Genomic DNA, 18,085 nt, shown 5'->3' on the forward strand with positions numbered 1-18,085 from the left:
ATTTCTAAGTGACCCTAAACGTTTGAACGGTAGTGTATGTAAATGAGACATTTCTGTATTTAATTTTCAATAAATTTGCACATTTCTAAAAACATGTTTTCACTTTGTCATTATGGGGTTTGTGTGTAGACGGGTGAGATTTTTTTGTTTTGTTTAATTCAGGCACAACAAAATGTGGAATAAGTCAAGGGGAATGAATACTTTCTAAACTAAACTATTTTTTGAGCTTTCGTATATCTAGGACAGACACTTTAAAACCTTATTCCATGTGATCTATTTTTTTTACTGTCTTTTATGCAATTTATTAATGTGTTATTCAATGCGTTTCTATGTGCTATAGTAATAGGTGAAATTAAATATTTGATCAAATCACTAAATATTGATACCCAAAGGGGTCATAAAATTCAAAATCAAATAGCTAAATGATCCATGGTATGACCATCTTAAAACAATTCCATGTTAGCTTAAAATGAACTTATTTTGCAAGCAGTAGGCATTTAGGAGTGGAGCCTATAGTTATGTGATGACATCACATGCCCAGCATACCTTAAAGTATTTTACAATCAACATTTATTCAAAATCAGTTTCCCTCATTAGTTACAAGTTCAACAAAAGAAAAATAGAACCCTATTGAACGGATAAAAATGTTGTCGAGCTTTAAAATGTCTCATATCTGCCGTTTCTATTACACGTCAGAATATTTTTTCCCCCTGCTTTTGTCAAATAAACCTGGATCAATGGAAATGCCTAATGTGTGAGAAAGAGGAAGTCAGAGTAAGTAACAGCAGACAAAAACAATGTATATAATCAGAAAAAAAGTGATCACCTTACAAAAACATGTCAACTGTTCCTGATAGGATCCAATGACTTTGGCAAGATCATGTGCGCTTGCAAATAGCCTTGCGCCATCAATTACAGAGAGCTAGATAAGAGGACAATGTATAAGAATGTCTTCATTACAGAATAATTCCATCTCATCGGTTTAACATTAGGAAGAAAAACAGCACACGCTTCAAATGGCAGTTGACCTTTAAATGGAAAAAGTACATTTGATAACACTCAAAGCACTAAATCAAGGTTGTACCGGGTGAAATATACACAAACATGGCCCAATATAAAGAGGGTTATTTAATAAACATCTACAGTAACTAAAGGTCTGAACAATAGGATCAGTAGCTGGCAGCAAAACAATTCTGGACATCATAAATGCTGCATATGCACCCTGGAACGGCCTGTCCTCCAACAGCATTCAATGACAATGTGCTGTTATCCACTACAACACAGAGGAACACAGTTTGTTGAAAAACAAGACAACCCCAAAAGGAGAGAACGAATCAGAGGAATACTGCTTCTTTTTAACATTAAAAGCACCAACTTCTGAAAACAGCTGCAATGATGCCAAACAATGACCCAAGGCCAGGTCCTCCAGAGATACAGTACAATCAAACCAGGACATGCAGTACAGCAGCTATTACTTCTAACCCTTTTCCTTCTTCTTCTTCTTTTCCTTCTTCTTTTTCTCCTTCTTCTTTTTCTTTTTGTTGCCTTTAGGAGATTTGTCTTTCTCGTCATCACTGTTAGAACTGCTTTCTCCTTTATCTTTGTCCTTTTTGTCACATACTTCCACGTTGGGCTTTCCTTTGGTCTCCACTACCTCCAGTTTGACCCTACCATATTTCCCACTGGCATGGCCAGAGGAAGCAGCACAAGAGCCCTTATCCACCCTCCCCTCCTCTCTCCCCCTGGCCTTCTGCAGACCTGGTGGGGTGTGCCCGCGGACCATCGGCATCTTTATCCTGGGGCTTCCAGGGCATTCCTCTTTCACGTAGATCTTCTCCCTGTCGTTCCTGTAACCCTTTGGGCCCTCGTCTAGTTTGTGATACCTCTGATCTCTTGGTTCTCCCTGGTCCCTCCACTCTGGACCCAGGGGGTGCCCGATGTAATGGCTAGGGTGTCTTCGGTCCTCTCCAGGTCGTCTGTCTCCATGCTGCTGCTATAGACAAGGTGAAACAAGTAGCTACAGTTTGGGATTATAATACCACAAATATTTTGGGGAATTTTACTTTTCTATGGATGCTGAAGACAAGTGGACTGGAAAGGAACCTAAAGTTTATACTGAGGGGTGATCTAGGTTGAACAACGCAATGGTTTAACTATGCTGTTTCTTTGGTCAATGCAGTGTATACAGTTGGGTTACTGTGTGGGGCGAGAGAATGTAGCTAGGTACATGCCATGCTAGGCTCATTCCGCCGGTGGGTTGCTGCATGGCCCTCAGCAGTGGTCAGGTCTCCGAAGAACTCCTCACACCTCTGACAGTAGAACCCGATGACCGGAATCAAAAAGGTAGACCCTGAATATACGAATGAAAAGGCATTTAGGTGTCATTCTATTACCAAGTAATGATGGCAACAAAAATAACGCTTATATTTATTTATATTTAACAAGGCAAGTCAGTTAAGAACAAATTCTTATTTACAATGACGGCCTACCAGTCATTTATATTATGTAGATAGAGAATGACTGGGTAGAAAGACAGGTCTATAATGAACAATACTATACCGTCCTGCTTTAGCAATTCCTCCAGTTCCTTCACAAGAGTTTCTTTCCTTTTCATTTGGTCATGTCTCGATCTCCTCTGACTCTCCTCGTCATCTTTGCTCTAGAAAGTCCCATTTCATCACAATGTTAAAATGCAGTGTTTTCTAGTTTAGACATCACAACATGCTGTGACACAACAAACATCAGGAGTAATTATCATCAGTAATAGTGAGGTTTGTCTCAGAGGGAAAAAAGAGTGTGATTGGAATGACACTGCCAAGTAAATGTTACCTTCTGTTTGTCTGAATTCCTTTGGGAATGGTTGCCATCATGTGGATCACTATTGGCCCTTTTCTCCCTTGTTGCTAAAGAAAGGAAAGAAAAATGCAATTAGTCGCATCCTTAATATATACTGAACAAAAATGTAGTGTTGGTCCCAAGTTTCATGAATTGAGATAAAAGATCCCAGAAATGTTCCATATGCACAAAATGCTTATTTAAAAAAATAAAGTACATACATCAAATCAAATGTATTTACATAGCCCTTCTTACATCAGCTGATATCTCAAAGTGCTGTACAGAAACCCAGCCGGAAACCCCAAACAGCAAGCAATGCAGGTGTAGAATCATCCCTATTAGTGATAATCCATCCACCTGACAGGTGTGGCATATCAAGAAGCCGATTAAAAGCCATGATCATTACACAGATGCTGGGGACAATGAAAGGCCACTAAAATGTGCAGTTTTGTCACACAACAAATCAAATTTATTTATATAGCCCTTCGTACATCAGCTGATATCTCAAAGTGCTGTACAGAAACCCAGCCTAAAACCCCAAACAGCAAGCAATGCAAGTGTAGAAGCACAGTGGCTAGGAAAAACTCCCTAGAAAGGCCAAAACCTAGGAAGAAACCTAGAGAGGAACCAGGCTATGTGGGGAGATTATAACAGAATACCACAGATGTCTCAAGTTTTGAGGGAGCGTGCAATTGGCATGTTGACTGCAGGAATGTCCACCAGAGCTGTTGCCAGAAAATTGAATATTAATTTCTCTGCCATAAGCTGCCTCCAATGTCATTTTAGAGAATTTGGGCCAACAGGCCTCACAATCACAGACCACATGCAACCACGCCAATCCAGGACCTCTACACCCGGCTTCTTCACCTGCGGGATCGTCTGAGACCAGCCAGCTGGACAGCTGATGAAACTGATAAGTATTTCTGTCTGTAATAAAGCCCTTCAGTGGGGAAAAACACTTTGATTGGCTGGCTCCCCAGTGGGTGGGCTTGGCTCCCAAGTGGGTGGGCCTATGCCCTCCCGGGCCCAGTCATGATTGTGCCCCTGGCCAGTCATGTGAAATCCATAGATTAGGGTCTAATGAATTTATTTTAATTGACATATTTCCTTATATGAACTTCAACTCAGTAAAATCATTGAAATGTTGCATTTATATTTTGTTCAGTACATATTAACATTTTTCCTGCAAGAGTGAATGGGTTTTGTGTGTGTATGTAATTCATGAACTGAGATAAAAGATCCCAGAAATGTTCCATATGAACAAAATGCTTATTTAAAAAATAAAGTACATACATCAAATCAAATGTATTTATATATGACTGCTCTAACCTTTAATAATGAACTGTAATGACTCCAATGCTTGTCGTATTGGTTCTGTCCCAAGTGCTGGCGAGGCCAGTCTGGGCTCCTGTGATGCCCCAATTACAAGAGGAAGAGGCAGCACTGGTGCTGGTGATGGCACTTTCTCCTCCCTCTTCTGCTCTGGCATCTTACCCTCCTTCTGTTGCTGCAGCTTGACCATCATCTTACTGATCTCTGATGTGCCCAGATTCAGTCCAATGTTCTTCAACATGGTCTTGAACTCCTCACATTCCTTCACAGTGGGGGCGGGCTTCACATCAGGAACAGGCTGCACCCTCTGCTCAGGCCTCACACTGGACTGGACCGGTTGAGGAGGCATCTTGAACTCCAGGACTTCACCATGGTTCCCAAACAGAGGCTGGCTTTGATAGTAGGGTGGGCCTGCTGGCGAGATCTCTGCATCGCTCTGCTGGGTAATGGATGTGGACGGTGCAAAAGGCAGGGTGGCAGGGCGTTGTTTTGACTGGTTATCCTCATTCCCATAGAGGAAGTTCTCCTCATCCTCGACCTCCTCCAGCTTCTGAACAGGCGAGACCTCCCTGGTGCCCTGCAGCCAGGAGAAGTCACAGCCCACTCTCTCGTGGGGGAGAAGATTGCTGTCGGTCTCCTCCTGTCTGCTGATTGGCTTGGACCCATCTGAGGCTTGAAGAAATTCCTGTCTACTGGCCAAGACTGGTCCACATGGAAGACAGTTGCTCTGGATTGCTCTGCTGCTCTGGATATCTCTGCTAAAGTTATTGGCCTATGGAACAAACAGAAAATACATCAATGGGTTTTATTGAGGTTTGATTTTACATTTGTTAGATTGTCTATTCTTCACTGCAGATATAAATTAAAAATGGGTCTCGCCATGTTTGTAGAACATCATTAACTAAACATACCCCATAACAACCCATGACTTTCTCATACTATACCTGTATTGTGAGAATGGCATTCTTGATGGAAGGCATACTGTCCTCCAGTTGCTTGCTGTTCATAACCCGTTTCAGGCCCTCGAGCAGGTCATTGTGTACGGAGGAGTGATTACTGATCCTGCTGCTACAGCTCCGAATGGGGCTCCTTTTGTCCCTGTGGTCGGAATGATGGTCCACTCTGCCCCGGCTCTTTCCATAGCTGCGACTCCTACTCCTTGATCTGCTTTTGCTTCTCACCCGACTTTTCCCTCGGCTCCGGCTCCTACTACGAGCCTTGCTCTTGCTTCTGACCTGGCTCTTTCCACGACTGCGACTCCTGCTTCGTGGTCGGCTTTTGCTTCTTGCCCGGCTTTTCCCTCGGGTACGACTTCTGCTGCGCGGACAGCTCTTGCTTCTTGCCCGGCTCTTGCTTCTTACCTGGCTCTTTGCTCGGCTCTTACTCCTGCCCCTGCTTTCCTTCGCGGGACTGCGAGATTTGCTCCGGAGTCTCTGCCTCTCATAACCCCGGTTTTCTGGTACACCTGGAGCCTTGACTGCCTTCCCTGCGTCCAACAGGTTGACTCCTTTGAGGAAGTCAGGGACTGGCTTATTAGCTGCAAGGCATCTGAGGAATTCTTCCCCAGCTGTCAAGTTCTCACTGAAATACAAGTAAAAACGGTTTAGATTACTGTTCATTGCAAGCAGCCATAGCTGAAAGAGGTTGTGAACTAGGCTATGCATCACAAAATCCTTGAATCTTGACATTTCCCCACCTCTTGTCTCTTTGACATGATTCCAAAGGATTGGCGGGCCACTGTGGCATCTGAAGATGCTGTGTGTCTGGTGGGAGAATCTGTTGACCACCCAGACTGATCACTGTGCTGCGGTCAATGGAGTAACTGCTGCAATGTGGAGTCTGGTTGAGGTACAAACAACATGTAAACATCAGCATACTAGATAGCTGACCATTGTAATCATTAACATTATGGTGTTTTGGCTGAGCGCACCAGTATCCTAGTTTAAGCATTAATACATTTTTATCAAGGAACAAACTAAAGAATATATCGACTAGCTATGGATTTGTTGTGAAGCACATTAGCTGACAACGTTAGCTACGTACATTGATATAATGTTCCCTCATGGGCCTGTGGAGGTATTCACTTCCCGATCCGGGAGGTAAGAAAGGATGACAAGATCCAGGAGGTAAGTGTCCAGGCATTGGAACGTGGGGTGGCGGGCCAAAGGGCCCTCCGTAGCTGGGACCGGGTGGCTGTACATGGGATGGGTGGCCTAAGGGAGCAGGGCCCCGAGGAAGTTCTCCGGGATGGTGAAAACCACGAAACATTGTAGCCGTCAAATGATGACGGCAATTACGTTAATGCTAGATATCAAGACTTATCAGGGAAACCCCGAATGTCAAAACAAACATTTACTCATTAGTTCGCTTGCTTTGAAGTAGCTGGCGGGTGAATGAAAGCGGAAGACCTTCAAGCTGTAAAGTGTACAACATCCGGTATCCTGCATTTCAAAATAAAAGCCCACAAGGATTAGCAATAGCATTACAGCACGTTTTTAAACTATAATCTTTGATTACATTATGATCAAGCATTAATTGATATGCGGAGCTAATGTGGGTCCACTGGTTTTCAAATTGTGTACAAAATACTGATGGTCACAATTAAGATGAAAGTATGACCAAATAAAGATGACAGGCATGTTAAATCAATTAGATTTTATTGCTCACCTCTCATTCATTCACACTTCCAAGTAGTCTTTCTTACATCCAAGTATGTACACAATTTTGTTTATAAGCATCATTAGGTGGCATATTTTAAATAAGTAATAGAGGAGATACCAGTCAAAACTATTTGCAACAGCAAAACATTTTTGAGGCTCAAGCTTATTTTTAACCCATTCCTAGTAACAATAATGTAAACCAAAGCTTACAAAAAAAACCACTGGAGAAATAAAGCTTGTTTCTTTTCAAGTATTAATTAAATTAACTAAGGATGGACTACAATACTTCCACAATTGTCACCTTATCATATGTAGTTACATGACATTCAACTCCTTTTTCAAATAATCTTCAAAATAAGGCTTTATAATTTAGGTGTTACAATGGCAAACATTGGCTTCAACTTTCATGTGGCAAGATAGTGGAACACAGCATAAACACAAGCACTCACATATGCAAAAGAACACATGGGAACAGTCATTTGTTAACAGCCATGGAATTGTGGAAAAGTCTGGTTTGTTTGAGCTCTCATGTCATGCATGACTTGGGACCTTTTCTCTTCTGTTGGAGACATGGTCACTCTCCACATTCTTATTCGGTTTAGGGAAGAAATTATAATAACCATGCTTTATATTAATATTCACATTTAGAAAATAAGGCGTTTTCACTTCATGGCTCTTGCATGATCTCTGCTTCAGTGGCCTGCACTTTCTTTTCAACTAGTGTAGTTTTTGCTCCCCTGGCTAAAGCCTGCTTGATTGTACTGCTGGCCACCCTGCTGGAAGAACTGTTCAAACTGTCCTCCTTGGTTCAAATTCTGACCCCCTCGCCAACCTCCCCCCTGTCCTCTTCCCCTACCATCACCTCTTCCTCTACTATCACCTCTTCCTCTACCTCCGCGACCCCCTCTGCCACCCCTGTCCTGGTGGCGACCTCCTTCTTGATTGTGGTTGTCATGTTGGTAACCACCTCCTCCACCTTGATGCCCTCCTGCAGGGTAACCAGGGCCCTGGAAGCCCCCTTGAAATTTTCCACCCCCGTAACCTCCTCTCCCCCCACCCCCTTGGTGGCCACCTCCTTCCTGGTTATGACCCTGGTAACCACCACCACCACCACCACCTCCTCCTCCTCCGTCCGACCAGCCTCCCTGCACCTTGCCCCCTCTGCCACCCCCTCCTCCACCCCTCCCGCCCCTTTCATAACCCCTCCTCCTCGCTCGTAACCCCCTCGGCCCCCCTGAGAGTGTTGGTCGTAGCCCCCCCTGCTGCCTCCTCGTCCACCACCGCCATACTGTCCACCTCCCTGTGGACCGTCTTGCCTCTTCTGCCAGGTGGGCATCTCTGGTGGGGGGGCCTCAATCTCAGTGGGTCGCCCACCTCTGTCTGGCACACGTCCCATTAGAACCTGCACAACAAAAATGTAAATAAAAAAAGTTAATCAACAGAACGTGTACAAGCCAAGGGGTGTTTTCTGACAGCACAGCCAAAGTAGCCAAAGTAGTTTAAAAATATTTTCTTGACATGAGGTATGAAAAAACAGAATGTGACAGCAGCTCTCAAGGTAGTATTGAGATAAACGTTAAAAGTTAGCAAGTGGAGAATTACAAATCTGCTCCTTACCTTGTTAATGGCACAAGCAGTCTTCTCCCTTATCCTGCCACTACTTGTGCGCATAATCTTGGAGAGGTCCTCTCGTGCAGCAAAGAGGTGAGCCACCGAGACTTTGCTCTTTGTGGCGAGGGTTGAACGCAAAGGCGGGTATACATTGGCCAGCTTTTCAGCATGTTTCTGTGTAACAATAGAAATTCAATTTCTACATACAGTACTCAATTGTTTACAGTACAAATGCATTGTGATTGCAAATATGCTGTAAATGAATAACACAGACTACAACCACAACCAGTTACACTTTGAATAAGTATAACAATCTTCCCAGTACAGAGTTCTCACCTTAGCTTTGTCAGACCAACCAAAGGACTGAACTGTCACGTCAAGACGTTTCAACAACATCTTCCTTCGGACTTCATACTCATTCACAAGTGCTTGATTGATGGCTTCGATTTTTTCCTGTAAAAGAGAAATGTAAATTAGATTAGAACGTTTAATAGTCACATGTACAGGGTTGCAGATGTAATTACAGGGTACAGTGAAATTCTTGGAGATTCGAGCTCCAACAATGCAGGACAAAGTGGACTGCAGTATAGTACGCTGCTTAAGAATGTAACATATATTTTGGTTTGCAGTGGGAAATGTATTCCGCTATGCACATCTTTATTGTTTTTAAGGGTATTACAAAGTGAACTGGTCCAAGTGCCTTCTTCATCAGAGGACCCCCAACATGAGTTGATGGCACTTTGGCTAGAGCTTCTTTCAGCTGAGGAAAAAAGGAGATAATATTAATGTTGAGAGAACTAAACCTTAGCTAAAGTATAGCTGTATTCAACAAAAAGACACATACCTATCATAACATAATACTGACATAGCCTGGTGTGACATGGACTGACCTTCTTCTCGATCCCACTGAAGAACTGGAACATGGTGATGTTGGCTGGGGGTTTGGACATGCCCAGGGACACACAGATTCCCTTCAGCTCCATAAAGACAACACTGCCTCCGGCCTCCTGGGCTGCCTTCTGAGGCTTGTTGACCAGGATCATCCTGGAGGCCTCCAGCTCCGAGATCAGAAAGGCTGAGAGAGAGCATATCATTCAAACGGCAATCATCATACTGTATTAATATGAATTCTATAAATGATAGGGAAACTGACAACACAGGGAGAAGGTTGACTTATGCTGTTCACATACTGATGAGCAGTAGGCAGTTTGTCTTGTTGAGCAGCCTCTGGGTGACATCTCCTGTGGTGAGGACATTGTAAGGACAGGCCAGCTCAGACAGAAGACCACTCATCTCGAGCTGGAACCCCTCTGCCTCACTGGGACCTGGGTGGGGTAGATGGAGAGTTGGTGCAATGACAACCCAGAGAAATACAATTTTCTTTTATTATTCAATGCACAAGCACTGAGATGAGTTAAGAATAAAACCGACTCACAGTTGGTGGCATGGACATTCTCCTCCAGGTGACAGTAGAGCTTGAGCTCTGAGACGATCCAGGCACACACCTTGGTGAACTCTGGTGCTGCTGCTCCCCCGCTCACCGCAGCCTCCAGTGCTCCATCCTCCAACAGAGGGCCTTGGTACCTGAGAAAACAAAGACAGTAACCTCATAAGACTTTCACTAAAAACCTATACTTACCAGTTAATCTAGCTAGTCATTAAAGCAGCAATCAACAGTTGAAAGAATAAAGCCCCCTCCCCACCCTTGTTTTGGTAAAAAGCTGAGGGATGGAGATGGAAAAATGTAACCAATCAAATTCATAGAGCTATGGTGCAAGGACTGACCATCGATGATATAAACATTGATATAAAAATTATAGTTTTAACCATGCTTAGGTATTTTATTAGGATCCCCATTAGCTGTTGCAAAAGCAGCAGCTACTCTTCCTGGGGTCCACACAAAACTTAATACAAAATGACATAATACAGAACATCAATAGACAAGAACAGCTCAAGGACAGAACTACATAGTTGTTTTTTTAAAGGCACACGTAGCCTACATATCAATACATACACACAAACTATCTAGGTCAAATAGGGGAGAGGCGTTGCGCTGCGAGATGTTGCTTTATCTGTCTTTTTAAAACCAGGTTTACGGTTTATTTGAGCAATATGAGATGTAAGGAAGTTCCATGCAATAAGGGCTCTATATAATACTGTATGCTTTCTTGAATTTGTTCTGGAATTGTGAAAAGACCCCTGGTGGTATGTCTGGTGGGACAAGTGTGTGTGTAAGTTGACTATGCAAACAATTTGGGATTTTCAACACATTAATGTTTCTTATAAAAAAATAAGAAGTGATGCAGTCAGTCTCTCCTCAACTCTTAGCCACTGGCATGTATAGTATTTATATCAGCCCTCTGATTACAATTAAGAGCTAAATGTGCCACTCTGTTCTGTGACAGCAGCAGCTTAACTAGGTCTTTCCTTGCCACCCTGGACCACACAACTGGACAATAATCATGATAAGACAAAACTAGAGCATGCAGAACTTGCTTTTTGGAGTGTGGTGTCAAAAAAGCAGAGCATCTCTATTACGGCCAGACCTCTTCCCATCTTTACAACCATTGAATCTATATGTTTTGACCATGACAGTTTACAATCTAAGGCAAGGCCAAGTTATTTAGTCTCCTCAACTTGTTCAACAGCCACATGATTCATTACCAGATTCAGATGAGGTCTAGAACGTAAGGATAGATTTGTACCAAATACAGTGCTCTTGGTTTTAGAGATGTTCGGGACTAGTTTATTACTGGCCACCCATTCCAAAACAGACTGCAACTCTTTGTTAAGGGTTTCAGTGACTTCATTAGCTGTGGTTGCTGATGCATATATGGTTGAATCATCAGCATACATGGACACACATGCTTTGTTTAATGCCACTGGCAGGTCATTGGTAAAAATAGAAAAGAGTAGAGGGCCTAGACAGCTGCCCTGCGGTACACCACTCTTTACATGTTTGACATTAGAGAAGCTTCCCTTAAAGAAACCCCTCAGTTCTATTAGATAGATAGCTCTGAATCCACGATATGGCAGAGGTTGAAAAGCCATAACGCATAAGTAATTTCAACAACAGGTTATGGTCAATAATATCAAAATCTGCACTGAAATCTAACAGTACGGCTCCCACAATCTTCTTCTTATCAATTTCTTTCAACCAATCATCAGTCATTTGTGTCAGTGCAGTACATGTTGAGTGCCCTTCTCTATAAGCATGCTGAAAGTCTGTTGTTCATTTGTTTACAGAGAAATAGCATTGTATTTGGTCAAACACCATTTTTTTCAACAGTTTGCTAAGAGCTGGCAGCAAGTTTATAGGTCTGCTGTTAGAAACAGCAAAGGCCGCTTTACCACTCTTGGGTAGTGGAATTACTTTGGCTTCCCTTTAGGCCTAACAAAGACTTTCCTCTTGGCTCAGATTAAAAATATGACAGATAAGAGTGGCTATAGAGTCAGCTACCATCCTCAGTAGCTTTCCGTCTAAGTTGTCAATGCCAGGAGGTTTGTCCTTATTGATCAATAACAATTTTTCCACCTATCCCACACTAACTTTACAAAATTCTAACTTGCAATGCTTTTCTTTCATTATTTGTTTTGTTATGCATGAATACAATTGCTCACAGTTTGTTGTTGGCATTTCCTGCCTAAGTTTGCCAATGAAATAATCATTAAAATAATTGGCAACATCAAATGGTTTTGTGATGAATAAGCTCTCATTCAATGTAAGATGGAGTTGAATGTCTTTCTGCCCATAATTTCATTTAAAGTACTCCAAAGTTGTTTTCCATCATTCTTTAAATCATTGATATTGGCTTCATAATACAGTTCATTCTTCTTTTTGTTGAGTTTAGCCACATCATTTCTCAATTTGCAGTAAGTAAGCCAGTCAGATGTGCAGCCAGACTTATTAGCCACTCATTTTGCCCCATCTCTTTCAACCATACAGTTTTTAAATTCCTCATCAATCCATGGAGCCTTAACAGTTCTTACAGTCAGTTTCTTAACATGTGCATGTTTATCAATAGTTGTAAGAAGCAATTTCATAAATTCATCAAGTGCAGCGTCTGAATGCTCCTCATTAAATCACATCAGACCAACAAATCATTTTTGAGGGTATTTATTATTTGTTTACATTTACTTTGTTAGAAACATTGGAAGTAAAACAAGTTATATTTGGGGTTCTGATGGGGTACGACAGTTGTATATGCCTCATGAGCTTCTTTTATATTCTTCAAGAATCAATGGATACATAATGAGCTTAGTTCAACTGTCATACCCCATCAGATATTATTATTAACGTATAAGTCCAAAAATGTACCTATCAAAAGGAGCTGTGCATGCTGGGCAATTCGACGGAAACAGAATTACTCCATTTTGTCACTTTAAAAATGTATGCCAAACAAAAAACTATTGATTTTAAAGTTCAACAAACCATACAACTCTATGCACAAAGATTACTTTTAACAATTTCCCCTGAAAATTGTACAAAAGCGAATATAATGGAGGAATTGTGTAAATTAAAACTTTGGTAACAGGATAATAGTAAAATGTCCCTCAGATTTTTATGCTACTAGGTTTATCCCAAAACTCTTAAATATCTGCTCCGAATTAAGATTCAAAGATGTCTGCAGAAAGAATGGGGTGTCAGCTATGACATGGCACCTTGAGTTTGAAGAAATCTATTTTCATTATTGAACTACAGTATGTGAAGTGGATATACACCCGGTAACATAATTACATCATGTGTCCCATAATCTGTACTACATGTAACCGATGTGAAATGGCTAGCTAGTTAGCGGTGGTGCGAGCTAATAGCGTTTCAATCGGTGACGTCACTTGCTCTGAGACCTTGAAGTAGTGGTTCCCCTTGCTCTGCAAGGGCCGCAGCTTTTGTGTAGCGATGGGTAACGATGCTTCGTGGGTGACTGTTGTTGATGTGTGCAGAGGGTCCCTAGTTCGCGCCCGGGTCGGGGCGAGGGGACGGACTAAAGTTATACTGTTACATTGGTGCCGTGACCCGGATCACTGGTTGCTGCGGAAAAAGAGGAGGTCAAAGTGTAACCGATGTGAAATTGCTGGCTAGTTAGCAGTGGTGTGCGCTAATAGCGTTTCAATGGGTGACGTCACTTGCTCTGAGACCTGGAAGTAGTGGTTCCCCTTGCTCTGCAAGGGCCGCGGCTTTTGTGGAGCGATGGGTAAAGATGCTTCGTGGGTGGGGTCGGGGCAAGGGGACGGACTAAAGTTATACTGTTACATACACATAAATGTATAATTATATGAATGTCATTCTCATTTTTCACAAGTTTGACATCACAGCGTTACTTAGCAGAGCACAGTACAATAGAATACAGTTTTCCCAAACTAAACATAAGTGTTGATATTAGTTGGCATGGGTCTTTACATCAACAATTTTGTGATTTGATGTATTTCTGATACCTTTTAAGACTTTCTGGTAGATGTTTTCTAAGACCCCCTTTCCATCTGTTTAGCCTGAAAGCATAGTATTTTACTTATGACTAAATGTATCTATGCCTTCATTTCCCAAAAATATAGCGACTCTTATCTTTCATTTGACACCCAATTTTATACACTTAAATGAACTTCACATGTTGGTGCTCATGGGTCCTTTTCTATGGAAATGCCCTGTTTCAATTGACAAGTAATGGCGTCTTTTTGTAGGCACTATCTCCGTGGTGGTTCGTTGGACAAAGCCTATGGGAAAATGAATGTTTGTTTTTTTGATAAATGTTTTATTTTATTTTTTATTATAAGATCTGTGGTAAACTCAGGTTTATGAGATCGTATACGTTTTGTTCTATGAGATAATCTGCATCAACTAACGTCACTTTGTGAATTTTGAAGCACATAATAAAATAAATAAAAATATGTACATAAAGCACATAACTAACCTCTTCAGAATTGATAAAGGTCATGTTAAAGGACTGATATTATCTCATAGAACAAAACGTACAAGATATCCTCTGTTAATCTCAGACCTTATTTTCGGCGTTTATCCCAAAACCCCATTCTTTTCCCCCATATGAATGGCTGAACGAAACAGCCGTAGCTAATTCATTTCCGGTTTTACGACTACAAACCGGCGAGCTCTATTGAACTGATTTTTACTGTGAATAGCAACCAGTCATGAGATAAGTGGGACCTTTCCAGCTTCAGTGTATTCATAACACTAAGGCGGTGCCTGTCCTCTGTTTGTGCCGGCTGAATAAACATCAAACGGTTGGCATGATAGGTAATTTCAGACTAAATAGATAGGTCACTTTTACATTCACAATATAATCTAAAGTAAGTCATAAAGCCGTATGTATAGTAGCTAGCTAGATGCCACAAAAATGTATGAAAGAGCCTGCAGAGTTTAGATTTACTGCTCAGCTGTCTCTGGCTGTGACAGTAGTCCGATGACAGGCAGTCAACGTATCAGCTAACGTTAGCTAAATTAACCAGTTGAGCTAGCTAGTTAAAATATAATCAGATAAACTAAATAAAGACTATTCTCATAGAAAACTATTTAAACCTACCCCAGATCTTCCAGTGAGTCAATAATATCTGTCTCCATTTCTGTGATGAAACTTCAATTGATTAAATCGCAAGAATAATCTAATATCACTAAAGAACAACACTTCTGCTGGGTTGGCATGCTGGGTCCTAACTCAACCTCTTACCGGTGATAGGGCTGCCCGATACAATGCCTGTACCTCACGGAGTAATGCCAATGCCTCACGGAGTAAGATTTCAATTTCAAAGTATTAGAGGTGTGCTCTAATCTACGGAAGAGTATCAAATCCAAGTGAAGAGAAACATTTAAAAAACTGCGACATGGGGTGAAACTTGGATCTTTTTTTGCATGATCGTCTTTTAAAATAAGTGGCAATATTTCGAGAATAAAGTCGAAATTAAATGTAGTTAATAAAGAGACAATATTTCGAAAGTAAACTCGACATTTAATTTCGAGAATAAGGTAGCAGTTTGGCTATATTTCAAGATTAACATTGGGGATTTGGTGAAAGGCATATGTGCCTGGCTCCCTATTACTGTGCGCCACCACCGTTGAAATGCCTGAGTAAAATTACCTAGGCAAGCCAGTTAAGAACAAATTCTTATTTACAATGACGGCCTACCCCGGCCAAACCCTCCCCTAACCTGGACGACGCTGGGCCAATTGTGCGCCGCCATATGGGACGCCGGTCACAGGACCCCCTGATACAGCCCGGGATCAAACCAGGGTCTGTAAAGACGCCTCTAGTAATGCAGTGCCTTAGACCACTGTGCCACCCAGGACCTGGTGAAACAATACTTGAGAATTGGCTTTAGTTAGAGGGAAATCTGTGCTCTATTAGCACATAATAACCCTATTATTATGTATTCGGATTATTTTCAGAAGGAGGAACCGTGGTTACATACATAAGTGTCATTAGCAGTGGAGGCTGCTGAGCGGAGTACGGCTCATAATAATGGCCGGAACAGATCAAAAAATACCTGTTTGATACCATTCTACTTCAGACATTACCACGAACCAGTCTTCCCCAATGAAGGTGCCACCAACCTCCTGTGGTATGCAGGTGTGTGTGTGTGTGGGGGGATGCTGGAGACCGGGGGTTATGCGTGTGTATGTCCCATGTCAAGCTGCTCTCCAAATTCGCTACTACACCTCTATTTTGCAGCCAATTATAAAGCTATAGCTGCCCACTAGATTGAGTACCCTAACCTGTAGGCAAATCGTACATTACAGTGGGAAAGTCAATTATAGGTTTATCCAACGCTTGAGGGAGGAATGAACAATGAAGCAGCAAGGATTTTAATCAAGTGTCTGTGGGAGGAGAGGAAACTCAAGGACCAACTCTCCACTCCTGCATGCGCAAACCAGCATACCTCATCCAAATCCGTGTGGTTTCTCCTTCTGAAAATAATATGTGGCACAACCTCTTCCAGGTCCTAATATGCCTATTTTATAATAATATGGTTATTATGTGTTAAAAGAGAAAGGATTTCCTAAGTATAGTTTCACCAGGTCGTATAACTGCAGGCAATTTCAATGGTGGCGTTCAAAGCACCAAGAAGCCAGGGAGACATGCTGTTAACCAAATCCCATACTTGAATCTTGAAATATAACTGCGACATTATTCTCAACATTTTGACTTTATTCTCGAAAAACATTTCGAGTTTATTCTCGAAATATTGCCACTTTTAATCCAAGTTCCACCATCCTTTGCCATTTTTTTTCTTCTCTTCACTTGGCCCTAAAACTCTTCCGTACAAATCGAATCATTTGACATGCACTGGAGAAAAAATACAATTCATTTACAGGCATACAGAGATAGCTTTCGTCTGCAATATGTGATATAAATCTAGCTATCAATGGGGTCTATTTAAATTTGATAAATATTTATGTTCAGTCTTTGTGAAGTCCCTGAAGTACTTATGGTCAGCTATCCAACCTATTCTCACCAGGCAATGGTAAACTGTAGTTGGTCTGTGCCATTTGACCGCCACTAGGGGGTGGTGTTTGACAACATATTTCCATGTTTAGAGAAAGGTTTCATCTTTCACTTCAGATGTCAGTGGTTTCAGATATCTAAATAGAACATGAAAGGCATTTTTCCAGATGTTGTCTACCCTTTATTCTTTGAAGACTAAAGATACATATCTTCAAGATAAATGAGATATAAATGCACCTGTACCTGCTCTCTGTGGGAGACATCCTGTTGTGGACATGTCACTCCATCTTCCTTCTCCACTTCCCACTGGATCAATAAGTCATAAATAAATACTGATACTCCATTCTCCTTAAAAAGATCAAATATCTTTCTGTTTCTATGAAATAGAAATGTCGGCAATGCCCCAATGGCCTTGTGTACAAAGAGTCTGATAAACAGGATTCTCTTTTTTATTTGGCGGTTTAAAGTGTAAACAGTTTACAGCTGTTTATCTTTATGGCATGGTGCTCCCCAGTGAAGATACAACAAATATATGCCTAGCGAAGACAGAATTGGCAAATCAACCCATAGCACATGGTCGACAAGATGGAACAGGACAACAGTATTGAAACACAGTATCGAGCAGATTTACAAATAATAGTCAAATATGAAAGATATAGGAAATGGGTACGAACAGCGTATGGTTCATAAGATTCCTGTAAAACGTATTTAAATGTGTATTCGCTTATATTTTAAATATCATAACCCCAAAATAATCCATCAAGGTAGTAGATTTTTGGAACACAAAGATATGCATTTTGATCAAGGTAATAAGTACACTGAACAAAAATATAAACCCAACATGCAACAATTTCAAAGATTTTACTGAGTTACAATTCAAATAAGGAAATCAGTCAATTGAAATAAATTCAATAGGCCCTAATTAGGCCCGTCGGGTCGCAATTGTAAATGAGAACTTGTTCTCAACTTGCCTACCTGGTTAAATAAAGGTGAAATAAAACATAAAATAAAAATAATCTATGGATTTCACATGACTGGGAATACAGATATGCATCTGTTGGTCACAAATACCTTAAAAAAAAAAGTAGGGGTGTGGATCAGAAAACCAGTCAGTATCTGGTTTCACCACCATTTGCCTCATGCAGCGCGACATCTCCTTTGCATAGAGTTGATCAGGCTGTTGATTGTGGCCTG

General features: G+C 41.5%; 2 protein-coding genes across 3 annotated transcripts; both read right to left on the minus strand.

The window, feature by feature from the left end:
* Nucleotides 1-553: 553 nt before the first annotated feature.
* Nucleotides 554-6,596, minus strand: si:ch211-195b21.5 (uncharacterized). 2 transcript variants are annotated; one of them, XM_029669505.1, is made up of 8 exons: nt 6,211-6,596; nt 5,864-6,006; nt 5,112-5,748; nt 4,165-4,939; nt 2,830-2,903; nt 2,560-2,659; nt 2,232-2,350; nt 554-1,990 (listed from the first exon to the last, which is right to left on the minus strand). In XM_029669505.1, exons 1-8 carry the CDS (start codon nt 6,433-6,435, stop codon nt 1,478-1,480), a joined length of 2,586 nt encoding a protein of 861 aa, XP_029525365.1. In that variant the 5' UTR covers nt 6,436-6,596; the 3' UTR covers nt 554-1,477. The 2 variants fall into 2 exon arrangements, with proteins under 2 accessions (XP_029525365.1, XP_029525364.1); XM_029669504.1 differs by having other exon boundaries at nt 554-1,993.
* A 211-nt stretch (nt 6,597-6,807) lies between these two features.
* On the minus strand, nt 6,808-15,129 carry fam98a (family with sequence similarity 98 member A). The gene is given in 9 exon segments (XM_029669506.2): nt 6,808-8,029; nt 8,032-8,229; nt 8,445-8,612; nt 8,775-8,891; nt 9,118-9,198; nt 9,329-9,513; nt 9,629-9,763; nt 9,874-10,022; nt 14,975-15,129. Coding segments are annotated over 9 exon segments (1,560 nt in total). The 5' UTR covers nt 15,013-15,129; the 3' UTR covers nt 6,808-7,540.
* Between the last annotated feature and the right edge of the window lie 2,956 nt (nt 15,130-18,085).

The sequence above is a fragment of the Oncorhynchus nerka genome, linkage group LG10, assembly GCF_034236695.1.
Source record: "Oncorhynchus nerka isolate Pitt River linkage group LG10, Oner_Uvic_2.0, whole genome shotgun sequence".
Classification (NCBI taxonomy): domain Eukaryota; kingdom Metazoa; phylum Chordata; class Actinopteri; order Salmoniformes; family Salmonidae; genus Oncorhynchus; species Oncorhynchus nerka.